The 15,014-nt window shown below is 41.7% G+C and overlaps 1 protein-coding gene across 5 annotated transcripts in view; it reads right to left on the minus strand.

The window, feature by feature from the left end:
* SON (SON DNA and RNA binding protein) overlaps window positions 1-15,014 on the minus strand; it is a 33,712-nt gene that overhangs the window by 11,330 nt on the left and 7,368 nt on the right. For 3 of the 5 annotated variants that reach the window (XM_062205749.1, XM_062205759.1, XM_062205767.1), the window contains exons 3-6: window positions 8,473-14,397; window positions 6,371-6,531; window positions 4,319-4,465; window positions 3,941-4,129 (exon numbers count right to left, since the gene is read on the minus strand). In XM_062205749.1, the coding sequence (XP_062061733.1) occupies window positions 3,941-4,129; window positions 4,319-4,465; window positions 6,371-6,531; window positions 8,473-14,397 (6,422 nt within the window). Of the gene's footprint in view, window positions 1-3,072; window positions 3,836-3,940; window positions 4,130-4,318; window positions 4,466-4,642; window positions 6,139-6,370; window positions 6,532-8,472; window positions 14,398-15,014 lie in introns of those variants that run through there. The other 2 variants (XM_062205776.1, XM_062205787.1) reach the window with 2 other exon arrangements.

A 15,014-nucleotide genomic window follows, 5' to 3' on the forward strand; every position in this document is an offset into this window, starting at 1 on the left:
TTTTATGTGGCAAAAGCACCAAAATGGTACCTTCATAACCCTTCTAAAAGCTGCAAGAAAATCTTAAATCTCCAAAATATTATCAAGTTGTCATCAACATTTCCACCCATTCAGTACAGAGCAGCTAGCTACCTAATGTGTAAAAACTGTGCAATAATTTGTCTATAGGTACATTGAGGGAAATGTTTCATTTCCTTTCTCCTAGGACTTGTTTAATAAGGTGAAATCTATGTTTAGAAATTCCTGAATTACATTTCTCATTCTCACATTAATAAAAAGTGCCCAACTTCTTTCACCTCTTTATCAGCAACAAAGCAGACAATTTCTTCTAAAATCTTCAAAGGTTTCATTGTAATGACATACACAAGGCAGTGGGTATGATGTAACATTTCATGACTTAAGTCATATGAGCGTGCCTTTTTATATCCTTATTATTTAAAAACTCCTAAACCAATGTAATCCCATTTTATTAACCCAAATGGTTACATAAATAAAACAAGTATCTTAAGTATACCTTAAAACATCATAGAAGATTATAGAAGAGCTAAAACTAATTTGTGAAAAATAACTCATAACAAGTTATCTTCTATACAACCGTAAAGTTAAAATTACAACTACAAAAACAAAAGCCTCACTAAATACAGACTGTCTCAGTTGTTATGTGTTTGGTTTTTAAAAAAAATTAGGAATTTTTTTATTGTCAGAATTCTCATGTATAACTCTTAATCTAAATTAATTTCCAAGGGGAAAACACATATTTAACTTATTAAATGGTTCAGTGAAATTCAGTGTTTTACCACCTAGGAGAAACCAGAGCGGAAAAAATGAATAATGAGGACTATACATCACACATATTTAATTTCTGTTAGAATTTTTACCTTACTCCAAGTTAGCTGTCCTAAACTATACAACTTCTAAGTCTTATTTTAGTTCTCATGGAAATAACACAGCACACTGCTTAAGATAAAGATGATCTTAATATCTAAGCAATCACTAGACCTCAATGGTGATTAGTACCAAATTCTACTTATATTTATGTCACACTAAACCTTGTACTAACTTCATTACCAAGAATGCTTCTACATTTTAATTTCTCAACATTTTTAATCTGATCATTAATAAATCAAATTCATACAAATATGGTTAAAGGTCAATATTCACTCCTTACTGAGGATGGCATTTACTGGTTTCTGGATGGGAAGTCGATGTTATGGCAGGAAGGGCACACAGGCTGTCATTTTATGCTATTCCATCCACAGTGTCTACCCAAGTCTTGCATTCACATGCAAAAATCTGGTGGAAAAACTATGTTGACTCTTAAGGAGATAAAATCTACAATTACCTATAAAATGTTTTATGCTGAAGACTAAAGAACCACAAAGTCCATATATATTTATTAAAATGAAGGCAGATTTAAAAAATACTCTTCAATTAAAAAGGTGACCATTTAAAAGAATTTTCCTTTTACTCTAGAAAGCCTTTATTTCAAGCCTTAATGGAACCAAAAGGGTTAGTCCTCCCATAAAACATCACCAAAGGTATTCCACAAACATTGGTATATAAAACAGTAATTTTACAAATATACCTAGATAATAGTTAAATAACTGGAATTAAACACTTTATATTGAACATTTTCTTTAGGTGTTTAATCATTAGCATGAAGTAAAACTAGACATGTGAAAGTACAACACAGTCTGATCCATTTTTCTCCCCTAAAGTTTTGGGACTCTTGCTTGGAATTAAAGGTAACCTATATATTCTGAGTCTAAGCCTCCAAGTAGGTAAGTGTGAAGAGTTCTGATGAATGAAATATTTGTATTTACCTTCCCCCAAGAGAGATCTTCTGCTTCATTCAGTTAGCCCACTCATGTATTAATGATTCCTTTACTCAAAGAATTTCTATTAACCTTCCCTCCAGATTTCTTCAGAATAATTCTCCTCAACCTCTAATATCCTGACAACTGCTTTGATGTCAAGCAAGGCTAACACATGATACTGTCAATGTTAAGACTGAAAATGGCTGAGTATTAATTTCAAATAAAATACACACACACATTCTCTTGACCAAAAGGAAATGTAATCAAGTTTTACTAAGCACTTTCCCCAGGTTCAACCAAAGAAAAATCAAAATAGTTACATTTGCTCATCTTCGCAGAAAAATCCCTTGGAATTTTGCAGTATTTGTGGGTATTCATTCAGTCCACTGGAAAACATTTCTTTCATAAAATATCTCCCTAGCTATTTTTTTCTAACTCTGTTAAGTGCTTCATCTTCAAGAAATTACTAAAACCATACATATCAGGATTTCTAAGTCTGTACAACTCTCTTATGGTTTATATTCAGCTACTACAAGAAGATTAAGTTAGCTGCAAATGTCAGCTAACCTTTCCCTCTTGTGATGTGCAAATAACCCAATTTGGGGATTAGCAACTGACCTACTGAATTGATTTCACTCAAATTTTGTTTAGGCTAGCTATCCCCACCCTGCCCCAGTGATGACATAACTTGCTTAGGTGTGAACACTATGTGAATACAGATCATAACCTGTGACTGTAAGTTACATTGGCTAGTTATCATGTCCAGCTTCATCAGATAGAACTTGTTCCCTTTCAGAATGCTGCAGCTCAGAAACAAAAACAGTAAGCCCACAGTGATAATGTCACCTGTGAACAGCTCAGGGAGAAAAAAAAATACTGATATCCAAAAGTTTCTGATTTGGGTTCTGTTCACTTTCTGACTTTATAAAGAGGATTTATTTGTAGAACTGGAAGTGTTTACTGGAAGACGATTAATATGACCAATGTAGGGAACCTGAAGTAAAGAAGATAGGTCTCTCTGACCTACATATCCCAGAACCGCAAGAAAATGAAGTCCATAAGGGCATTAGATATCTAAGTCCAGTTATGTACAGGCTTTGAAAACCAAGGGCAAGGGTGATGACAACTAGGCTATGGTATCATTTAAAACTCCCACCCCCCCTATTAAGTCTCCACCCTCCCAGAGCCCCCCAAGCGTGATCTTGCACAACAAGTTAAATAAAAGTAAACTGTTTATTAAAAGATACAGCAAAGGTACAGATACAGAGATACATACAAAGGTACAGATATATATATATATTTACATATATATACAGTCTTGCTGTTTTCATGTGCACTGTATTTAGCAGCACATTAATCAGGCGGCATTTTAATGGGGTTGTTTCAACACTTGGCATTATTACTGCGTCATTTTGACAAGATACAACTATAGCCTCGTGGAAATTTTGAGGTGTGAATTCCACTTCTCCAACTTTTAATAGTAGCAAAGAGGGGAAGAAGGGAGTGGAGTACCAAGGCTGAACATATTAGGCTAAACACAAGAATTCAAAAGGGCCAAGGTAGCACAGGGAAGGGAAAAATTATTAAAATTAAAGGCTATGTGACAAACAACCCAGAGAAATAATAAGAAACCATCATTTAAGGGCAATTAGCTATGTACCCAGATGTTCACTTCAGCCTACAATGACCTTTTCCAATCCAGTTCTTGTGTTGAAACTAAAGTTCTGCCTCTCTCCACTCAATTCCTCCATCCAGTAAATTTGCTACCACCAAAATCTAGAGCTATAAAGCCTTGAAGCAAAACGGGAAGCTAAATAGTTATACCTTGGGCTACCTTCCCACAAGTGCAAGGAGGGCCCAATGTTGGGTAGGGATGTGATAACACTTTTCTCTGCAATTCGATGCTTTTCACTTTGTGGCTTGGTTCCACAAAGTGAATTGCATCGAGTTACTGTCAACTGAGAAGCTGCGGGTTGTTTCATCTGTCGTCTAACCCGGCCCTGCCGTTTAACCCGGCCCTAAGAAGAGTGAAACAGAATCCAAATCAGATATAAAGTAACAATAAAATGGCAGATTTAGGCATAAAAAAAGAAAAATATACACATAATACTCCTCTCACTTACCTCTGAGGGCAAATTGCTGCTGAAAACATTATCATCATCTTTGTTCTCTTCACCATTCTTCTCTACAGGAACCCACTCTCCATAAACACTATCTGCTTCTTTCTTCCGATGTTGAGATCCAGATGAAACGGGAAATTCTTTAGTTAATGTTACTTGGCTTTTTGGTGGAGTTGGTTTTGCTGCAGCAATCTAAAAAACAAAGTGTTTCTTAATTAATGATCAATATAACAACTACATTAAATGGCTTCTGAAGTCTGTCAACAGAATCTGAAGGACAAGGTTTTGTTCATTATTTCTCAAACTAAATTCCATTTGAGTTTTATTTAAACAGTTACACAAATTGTGTTGTTTCATCAATTCATAATCACTAATACTCACATTCAGATTGAAAAAAATGGGTTTGGGTTCACTGAGCTTAAAGGGATGATGATAAAAAGGAGGTTCTTCTTCCTCTTCATCCGAAACATGAGGTTTGTTCACTATTACATCATCATCTTCTTTACTCTGTGCAATCTGTTTGCATTTCTTTAAAAGTAAAAACAAACAAAAGATAAATCTTATGGTTTATGTAGGGTAACATGTAATTTCTTCCTAAGAACCAAAACCATTTAGACCCAACTTTCAAAAACAAACAAGACTAGTAACTGACAGGTTACAGAATGGTAGTCTAGCTTATTGGCTATTATTTAAACACAATGCTAGTCAGTCAGTCAACAACATTTATTGAGCACCTACTATGTGCAGAGCACTGTACTGGGCACTGTCTGGGGAATACAAAAAAAAGTAAAGACATGGTCCCTGCCCCCAAGGGAGCTTACAATCTAGTACAAGAGACAGAATACATACACATGAAATAATTGAAGAAAGCTTTTACAGAGCAACACAATAACAAGTGCAAACTGATATAATACAAACCGAGTACATAAGTGCTAAAAGAACCAAAGGCTTAAGAGAGAATAGAGTCAGGCAGAGCAGAGAATTAAGGAACAGTCCTTGAAGAGTTCTAAGCCAGATTTTCATAATGAAGAACAGAACTTGTAGGGAAAGGAAAAGAAAGTCATCCTAGTCAGGTGGTGGTAAAAAGGCAAGAAGACACTTGTTAGAAGGGACAAGAGGGCTGAGGATGAGCCTAAAAACAGCAAAATACTAGGTGTCCACAGAATTTTGGACAAGGAGCTTGGATTTGGTAAGTAAGCAATAGAACTTTTACTAGTTCCTCACCTTTTAAAAAAAGTAGTAATTCATATTTTAATAAATCTAAGTGAGGAAACAAATTAACAAGCTTTATGATCCCCAAATGTATGGCAAAATAAAGCTTGAAATATTTGTACTAGGGTTAATAGCAATGTGTCTCTCCATGAATGTTTTGGAATAGAACTTAAAGAATGGAAAATAAGGCATGATGGAGAGGGTACAACTGATGAGGTCTGACACATAAAGCAGTCAATTCCTTCCTGAGAAGCAAAGGAACAGACTCCATTACCTGGCTTTATAAAAAGGTCTGAGTAAAGTTGGGTAGACCTGTCTCTATACAAGCAGTAGAATTCATCACATCTATTATCAAGTGAAAATTTACAATAGGGTAAAAAGCTCATTTAGCCAAAAACACAGAGTATATCAGGCTTGTAACCAAGGGGAACAGAATATATTGACAGTGGCAGGCTGGCATAAGGCTAGCCGATAACAAGTTTCAATAGATGAAACAGTGTGGTATTTCTGGATCCTAGCAGCAATTATTTTAGCATTTCCCAAAAAATAAAACAAAGCTCAAAAAAAAAAAAAAAAAAAAACAACAACAACAACAACAAAAAGCCTCAATTGAAAACATCAAAATTTTAAAAACAAAAATAAGTATTTAAAATATGTTACTGCCAAAACCCGAACCGCAGGAAGAACTGATAATGGCCGGCCATTATCACCAATGGCTGGTACCAAACAGCCAAAACCCGAAATGTTGATGCGAAAGAAGTTCCTTTCAGGCAATGGCCAGCTATTCTCATTAATTTCCAAGCTCCGGTGGCAAAAGATCATTTCTGAAGATTGTCTGTGTCTTTGCGTATATGCAGTACACTCGTGGCGATCAGTGAACACGTCGTGAATGGAAACGAAACTGTAGGCGAGCTTCTGCGTGTTGCTCACTCAACACCTCCTCCATTCAAACGAACCGTCCCACTCCTCAGTCAGTTTGGCTTCTAAAACTGGAAAGCAAAAGTAATGGGAAGTAACTTTTAGCTGGCGGAGCTTAGCCATCCCGGATAAAATGGCCTGCTACACAGAGCTTCTGCCGCTGCCACATCTGTACTTCGGGTTTTGGCCACTCAGAGCCAGCCATTATCAGCTCAGCCCACAATTCGGGTTTTGGCACGCTCCAGAGTCAACATCCCTGGAGTAATCCATCTTAAGAATGAAAACAAATTCTGTCTAGCTTACCTCAGTTAGTTCTTCTATAGTAGCTCCTCCTGACTTTTTAGCAACTTTCTCTTCTATTGTAGGTGGAGGTGCAGGCTTTAGGTTTGGCGGTAAAGGAACACCAGCCTTAGCACACATGGCAGCTGCATTAGCTTTGGCTATTTCAAGTAATTGAGCCTTATCTGTAAGAGCAAAAATATAAGCAGTTTTCCTAAACAGATGTACATTTTGTATTACCAAAAACATTTCCACTGTGACTAAATTTAAAGGCATCAATTTTCTGCCCAAATTTTTAGTCATGATCAAACCACTGTGGCTCAGTTGTTAAGTGGTGGCCCTATATTTAAAAATTAAGTACAAGCAGAGCTTTCCATTCAAATACTACCCAAAATAACTTACAACTATTAATAACCACCCAGCCACTCTAAGACACACACCTGACAGAGCCAACTTTTATCTCCCGAAATTATCGAAACTTCCCCCCAAACCCAACTGGACATCTTAAATCATTCTTTGAGGCTAGATTCAAGTGACATCTCTTCTAACAGTTTTTAATAAATCAAAATTAACATTCCTCTCCACTGTGCTCCCAAGTGCCTCAACTATACGATACGTAACAATAGTAACCAGCACTTTCTGCCTTTGTTGGTCATTCTATTTCATACAAAGGGACATGAATTTTAACCACATCTCCTCCACCAACTTGTGATCACTTTGGAATTATACACTATTATCTGCTTTGAAAAAAAATAGTGGTACTCAGAAATTTTTCTTTACGTGAATGCAGTCTCGCCCTTAATATTCTTAACATCTTTTTCTTTAGACAACCCTGACCTGGAAACCTTCAATCTACTTGCAAGATAAACTAATCATATTTACCAAAGGTAATCATGCATTTATTAGATTAACCATTTCTGCACACTACTTAAAAATCTAAGAAAATGAGAGCATTGAGTTATAAAGGCAAACAAATTAAGAATCATTCTGGGGACCAGCTCTGTAGCATAGCGGGTAAAGCCACTGCCTACAGTGCCAGCATCCCATATGGGTGCTAGTTCAAGTCCTAGCTACTCCACTTCCAATCCAGCTCTCTGCTATGGCCTAGGAAAGCAGTAGAAGGTGGCCCAAGTCCTTGGGCCCCTCCATCCATGTGGGAGACCCGGAAGAAGCTCCTGGCTTGGGATCAGCGTAGTTCCAGCAGTTGTGGTCATCTGGGATGTGAACCAGCAGATGGAAGCCCCCTCTCTCTGCCTCTCTGTAACTCTTTCAAATAAATAAAAATAAATCTTTAAAAAAAAAAAAAAAAGGCAAGCCATTCTGAGGGCCGGCACAGCATGGAAAACCACTGCCTGCAAGGCCAGCATCCCATATGGGTGCCGGTTCCTATTTCAGCTGCTCCAGTTCCGATCCAGATTCCTGCTAGTGCACCCAGGAAATAAGCAGGGAATGGTCTGAGTCCTTGGGATCTTTTCCCATGTGGGAGACCTGGAAGAAGTTCTGGTGGGGAGTGAACCAACAGATCGAAGATATCTCTCTCGCTCTGTCTGTCCCTCTAACTCTGCCTTTCAAATAAACAAAATAAATCTCCCAATTTCTAATGCAGTAATTTCATTTTTTTAGCTACCATCATCCACTCAGTTTTCAATAACTTCCTACTACTATTTTATAACAATCAGAACTACCATCACAAGCATCTAACAAACCTATATTGCTATTTGAAGATATGTTAACTTATTAAAAAAGAATCTTCGTTAGGTTTACTTAAAAGGATGTATGTTGGAACACAATGCAACAACAATCAGCAAATAATAACCTTGTCTTTAAGTAAATGGACTTTGTCTGCTTCTGTTTTTCGTTTTTAGTTAGGGCAAGATGGCTCATGTAAAATTAAACATTCAAGTATCAAAAAACACATTGATTCTAACATACTCCAAAGCAGATTTTTTTACAATGCATTTATCCCTTTGTTTTCTAAACACAGGCTAAATTAATCATAAAAATTTAGAGAAGTGTTTATCCTAAACCAACAGCCCAAAATACTCTATTTGACTCAAGATCACAAAAGTTCCAATTTACACCATTCTCCATTCTAACACCACTAAAACGAAAACAAAAAGACTCACCCAAATCTGTTAGACGTTTGGGTGATCTGCCCCTTTCAGAAGACCTGGACCTTTTACGACGGATAGGAGATCTACTAAACCTTCTTCTCAGAGGCGTTCTTGATCGCCTTAATCTGACTGGTGATATACTGAAGCTTCGTCTTCTCACCACAGACCTAGATCTTCTTCGACGGCTAGGAGTGCGGCTCCGTCGGCTGGGGGTACGGCTCCGTCGGCTGGGGGTGCGGCTCCGTCGGCTGGGGGTGCGACTCCGTCGGCTGGGGGTACGGCTCCTTCGGCTGGGGGTGCGGCTCCGTCGGCTGGGGGTGCGGCTCCGTCGGCTCGGGGAAACGCTGAAACTCCTTCTTCTACCCACAGATCTAGACCTCCTCCTACGGCTCGGAGTGTGACTGCGACTCCTGCGACTTGGAGTGCGACTTCGAGCTCGGACTGCTTTCCGGTTGTCCCTCGAGCTTGATCTTTTTCTTTTCCTTTCCCTGGATTTAGATCTGTGCTTTGGAGACCTTTTGCGCTTTTCTTTTGATACAGATCGCCTCCCTCTAGACTTTGATCTAGACCTGCTGCTCCTCCTCCTGCGTCTTGACCGTGACCGTGACCGAGTTTGAGATCGATGAGACTTGGACTTAGAAGACCTCTTCCTTGCCCTAGAACGAGATTCACTAGTACGCTTGCGTGATTTATGTTCAGGTGATTTGGAACGTTTACTCCGAGATCTTAATGAAGAATCTCTTTTCTTCTCTTTTTCACCTTTGTCACGGTTCTTTTTCTTGCTTTTCTCATGTGTGTCCTTAACTTTAACAAAAATCTCATAATCATCTTTTTCTTCTGAAGATGACTCCGAAGCTCTTTCTGGTATACTAATTACAACTGGACTGGCAGCAGATTTGTCACGTTCAGCCTCACTTGCAAGTAAAGGTCCTTCAATGCCAGCTCTAAGGCTTGTAAGACGTTCCATGTCCTTGGGAAGTAATGGTCTCACCAAATCTGCTTCATTAATATCCTCAATATTTGTAGAAAATCCTGAATCAGGTATCTCTTTAGTAGGGAGAGGTACCTCTTTATCTTCCCCACTACTTTCTTTAGGGCTGACAACAACTGCTAATGTCTGGTCGCTCTCTTTTACAGATAATAGTTCTTCTGTATCTTTACTAAGATTACCAGATGCTAAATCAAGATGAATGTCTTTAGCAGGCAAAGGTCCCTCTATGTCAGCTTCACTACCACCACTGGGGCTAGTAGAAATGACCATGTCATGCTCAGTATCTTGAGTAGTTAAAGACACATCAACATCATACTTATTAACTGAACCGAGAGCAGATGGTGTCACATAGTCAGTACCCTTACTAGTTTCCACTGCGTCAGGTTCCACAGCCAAAGGACCAGTAGAAGACAGAGTTCCGCTTCCATCAGTTTCATTAACACCAGAGCTAGTATCCAATACTGTACATTGTTCAGCCTCATTGATGGGCAAAATTTTCTCTTGACCAATTTCACCAACAGGACCAGTGTCAGCAGCAGACACTGTACTATGTTCCATCTCTTTAGCAATTAAGTGATTATTTGTATTAAGGTCTGTATTTATACTACATTCACTTTCGTAAGAGTCACTTTTCAGGTGTCCTTCAGCACGCGGCTCTTCACTTGAATGCAATGGGATCTTCTGCATGCCAATCTCCGGAGCAAAATTTTGATCACCAGAAAGTAAATTCATCCCTTTCACAACAAGTGATGAAGACATAACACTAGACTCCAATATTACTGGTGTAGATTCTAAAACCATCTCGGTCGATATTATTTCTGTCTGCTCTGAAATAGTGACAGCAGATTCTGAAATTGTCACAGTGGATTCTTGGACAGAAAGAGATGGTTCTGAAATAATCATAGCAGGTTGAAGGACTGACACTGCTGGGTCCACAATAGGCACAGTAGGCTCCAGAGCAGAAACTGACACTGGAATGGTGACATGCTCTGGCTCAATCACAGCTGGAGGGTCTACGACAGCTACAGCCAGCGATTCTGATTCAGCCACAGGAGGCGGCTCCAAGACAGACACAGCTGGAGATTCTGGGACAGCCACAACCGTGGTAGGAGACTCTGAGACAGCCACAACCATGGCAGGAGGCTCCTGGACAGCCACAGCTGCAGCCTCTGAGACAGCCATGGCTGGTAACTCCAGAATGGTCTCTGCTGGCTCTGGTACAGTTACTGCTGGCTCCAACAAGGACACAGATAATTCTGAGGCATGTCCTGAGGTTCTCATGGAATCTAATGTTTCTGCTGTCTCGGATACAACAGGAGGCTCTGCTGTTAACACAGTTGGTTCCACTGATGTCATGGGAGTTTCAGTCACTGGTCTTTCTGGAACTTCATGTTCTACTACAGCAGACTCTCCAGGTGTTGATGTAACTGAAGACTCTGGCTCCAGTGGTGGTTCTGGAACAGTCATGACAGCCTCTGATGTTAACACTGAGGACTCTGATGCTGACACTGAATAATGAGCAGGGACCGCTGAAGGCTCTGAGATCTCACTTTGGCTCACAGGAGGCTCAGGCTGTGACACAGACTCTTCAGTAGGTAACGCTGGCACCTCTGTAGGCCAAGTATTTTCAGCTGCTAATGCTGAGTCCTCAGCAGGTAATGCTGGACCCTCTGGTGGTTCCTCAGGAGGCAATGGTGGTGTCATTGGTGGCTCCTCAGGTGGCAATGGTGGCATTGTTGGAGGCTCTTCAGGAGGCAAGGGTGGCACCATATATGCCTCTGTATATGTATCAGTATAAGTATCAGTATAAGAATCAGCTGCCATAGACATCATTGAACGGTCAGTGTAAGATGACATCATAGATCGGTCAGCTGCAGAGTACGATGACATCATAGATCGGTCAGCAGCAGAGTACGACGACATCATGGACCGGTCCGCACCCATGGACATCATCGATCGATCAGCCATCGGGGACATCATGGAACGCTCATAAGCGGACATCATAGAGCGTTCATAAGCTGACATCATAGAGCGTTCAGCCATAGGAGACATCATAGAGCGCTCATAAGCTGACATCATAGAGCGCTCATAGGCTGACATCATAGATCGCTCAGCCATAGGTGACATCATGGAGCGCTCGTAAGACATCATAGAGCGTTCGTAAGATGACATCATGGAACGTTCTGCAGCATAGGACATCATCATAGACCGTCTAGATGCTAACATCAGGGGTCTAGGTGCTAACCTGTATGGTCTAGGTGCTATTCTATAAGACCTAGGAGCTATTCTATAGGGTCTAGGTGACATCCTATAGGGATCAGGAGTTAGTCTATATGGATCATGCCCTAATCTATAGGGATCTTGTCCTAACCTGTAAGCATCATGACCTAACCTGTAAGGGTCATGACCCAACCTATAGGGATCTTGAGCTAATCTGTAAGGATCCTGTGCTAACCTATAGGGATCAGGAGATTTTGAACCCAACATAGCAGAATCTTGGGTACTAGATGCTAACATCTGGGCATCCATGGTACCAGATGCTAACATCTGAGCATCCATGGTGCCGGAAGCTAACATCTGAGAATCCATAGTGCCAGATGCTAACATCTGGGAATCCATAGAGCTGGTTGCTAACATCTGGGAGTCCATAGAGCTGGTTGCTAACATCTGGGAGTCCATAGAGCTGGTTGCTAACATCTGAGAGTCCATGGAGCTGGTTGCTAACATCTGGGAGTCCATGGAGCTGGTTGCTAACATCTGGGAATCCATGGAGCTGGTTGCTAACATCTGGGAATCCATGGAGCTGGTTGCTAACATCTGGGAGTCCATAGTGCTAGTAGCTAACATCTGGGAGTCCATGGAGCTAGTGGCTAACATCTGGGATTCCATAGTGCTAGAGGCTAACATCTGGGAGTCCATGGTGCTAGAGGCTAGCATCTGGGAATCCATGGTGTTGGATGCTAGCATCTGGGAGTCCATGGTATTGGACGCTAGCATTTGGGATTCCATGGTGTTGGATGCTAACATATGGGCCTCCATGGTGTTAGAAGCTAACATATGGGAATCTTGGGCCAACAAGGGATCCACTCCTACTGTTACAGAAGTCTCCCCCACTAATGTAGTAGGCAGCTCCTGTGCTACCGTATTATAGGATTCCAGCGCTGTCGTCGAGGGCACCTCCAGGGACTGCGACACGGTCATCGTTGACAGCTCCGACGTTGTCACCACAGACTGAACAGAGATCTCCAGCGCCACAGTTGCCACAGGCTGCCCAGGCAACTCTGGCGCCCCAGGCTGCCCTGGCAACTCCAGCACCCCTGTTGCCAGAGGCTGCCCCAAAAGCTCCAGTGCTCCAGCTGCCCCAGACTGCCCCGAGAACTCCAGTGCCCCAGTTGCCATGAGCTGCCCAGGCAACTCAAGTGCCCCAGTTGCCACAGGCTGCCCTGACAACTCCAGTGCCCTAGTTGCCGAAGGCAGCCCTGGCAACTCTGGCACCCCAGTCACTGAAGGCTGCCCAGGCAACTCCAGGGCTGTAGTTGCCTCTGGTTGTCCTGGCAACTCCAGCACCATTGTTGCCTCAGGCTGCCCCAGCAACCCTGTTGCTGCTGTCACCTCAGGATGCCCAGGATGTTCCACCGTTGTCATCCCCACAGGATGCTCCAACTCTGTCGTCGTCACAGGTTGTTCGGTCAACTCCATTGCTACTGTTACCGCAGGCTGCCCTGGCAATTCTACTGCGGATGACACTGCAGGCAGCCCTGGCAACTCCTGTGCCATCACAGGTGGCTCTGGTACCTCCTGTGGTGGCTCCAACCCCATAGATGGTGCTGGAAGCCCTGGCAAGTCCTGTGACAGCTGTGGCACTGGTGTCACAGGGGGCCCCGGCAACTCGGGCACTGGTGTCACAGGGGGCCCTGGCAACTCAGGCACTGGGGTAGAGAGGGGCCCTGGTAACTCTGGCACCGGGGTAGCAGAGGGCCCAGGTAACCCCAGCACTGGAGTCACATGGGGCCCCTGCAACTCCGGCATGGAGATCGCAGGTGGCCCCGGCAACTCCAGCGCTGAGGCCACCGACGACTCCGGCAACTCCAACGCCGTGGTCTTAGGCAGCTCCATCAACTCCTGTGGTCTTGTCACGGATGACTCTGTCATCTCCGATGGTACGTCTACAGGCTGCTCTGGCAAGCTAAGCACTTCAGTTGCAGATGACTCTGAAAAATCCATTGCTGTTGATGTGCTTGGCTCAGGGTGCACCTCAGCAGGTGCTTCAGAGGCTATCCCAGGGGTTTCTGGTGGCTCTAGAGCTCTTGCTCCTAGAGGATCTACCAGCATCTTTGATGACTCTGTAGATGCATTCTCCAAAGATTTCAGCACAGACTTCTGATACTCCAATGACATTGTGACAACTGGCTCAGATGACTTCGGCACTACTGCTGTAGCAGGCACTGGTGCTGTTGCAAAGGAATCCAGAATCTTTGATGTGGATGGTTCCAGCATTCCTGCCACAGGCTGCTCGGACTGCTCTGAGATTACTGATGTTGACGCAACTGTCAGTTCTACAGTTTTTGTAGTTGGCTTTAGAGTTTCTAAGATGTGCGGCTCTGACACCTCCATTGATACTAAAGGAGGTTCTAACAAAACTGCAGATGATTCACTGGTCTCAGATAGGCCAAATGCTCTCACAGGTTCCAGTGCCATTGCTGAAGATTCAGAATCAAACTTTAAAAAGGAATCTGATTCTAAATCTATGTTCCCATCATTATGAGATTTCGGCTTTGATTCAGATTCTTCTGGCTGTCTTTTATATTTTTTTTCCTTTTCTTTCTTCTTTTTCTTCTTTTTATTTTTGTGCTTTTTATGCTTCTTTGATTTTTTGGTGGGAACTTCATCAGTAGGATCTGTCTGCACAGACACACATCTACTTTTTCTGGAGGCCTCTTTCAAGTCTAAAATAGAAATTAATTTTGTCAGACACTTTCCAAATTTAGATAAATCATGTACCAGTATTTTCATTCCATGTTAAAGTAACACCACAGTGTAACACTTCACATTAAATGAAAAGTCAGAAAATAAACTTCACCAATTAATCTGAAGACTGTCATACATCTTTCTACAGCTAAAGCTTGGTTTAAGATAGAACTCATTTAGAAAGGTTTTACTAAATTACGTTATTTTCTCCAGTTCACAAATTACATAGTAAATAACATTAAAACTACATTTTCCAGTAATTATATTTCAGGTTATCAGTTCTTAAAATTCCCACTAATAAAAAAAAAAAATTCCTATTAATACTACTCACGTTAAATAATTTTTGAAAGGCAGAATGACAGAGAGGAAGAAACACAGAGTAGGGGATGACTTTCGGTCTGCTGTTTCACTTCCCAAATGGACACAACAGTCAGGTCGAGGCCAGGCCAAAGCCAGAATCTAGAACTCCATCCGGGTCTCCCACATAGATGACAAGTATTTGCGTACCCAAGCAATCTGCTGCCGTCTTCCCAGGCACATTAGCAGGAAGCTAGATCAGAAGTGGCAAGCCAGGCCTCAAAGTGGCACTCAATAA

The sequence above is a fragment of the Lepus europaeus genome, chromosome 2, assembly GCF_033115175.1.
Source record: "Lepus europaeus isolate LE1 chromosome 2, mLepTim1.pri, whole genome shotgun sequence".
In the NCBI taxonomy this organism is placed as follows: domain Eukaryota; kingdom Metazoa; phylum Chordata; class Mammalia; order Lagomorpha; family Leporidae; genus Lepus; species Lepus europaeus.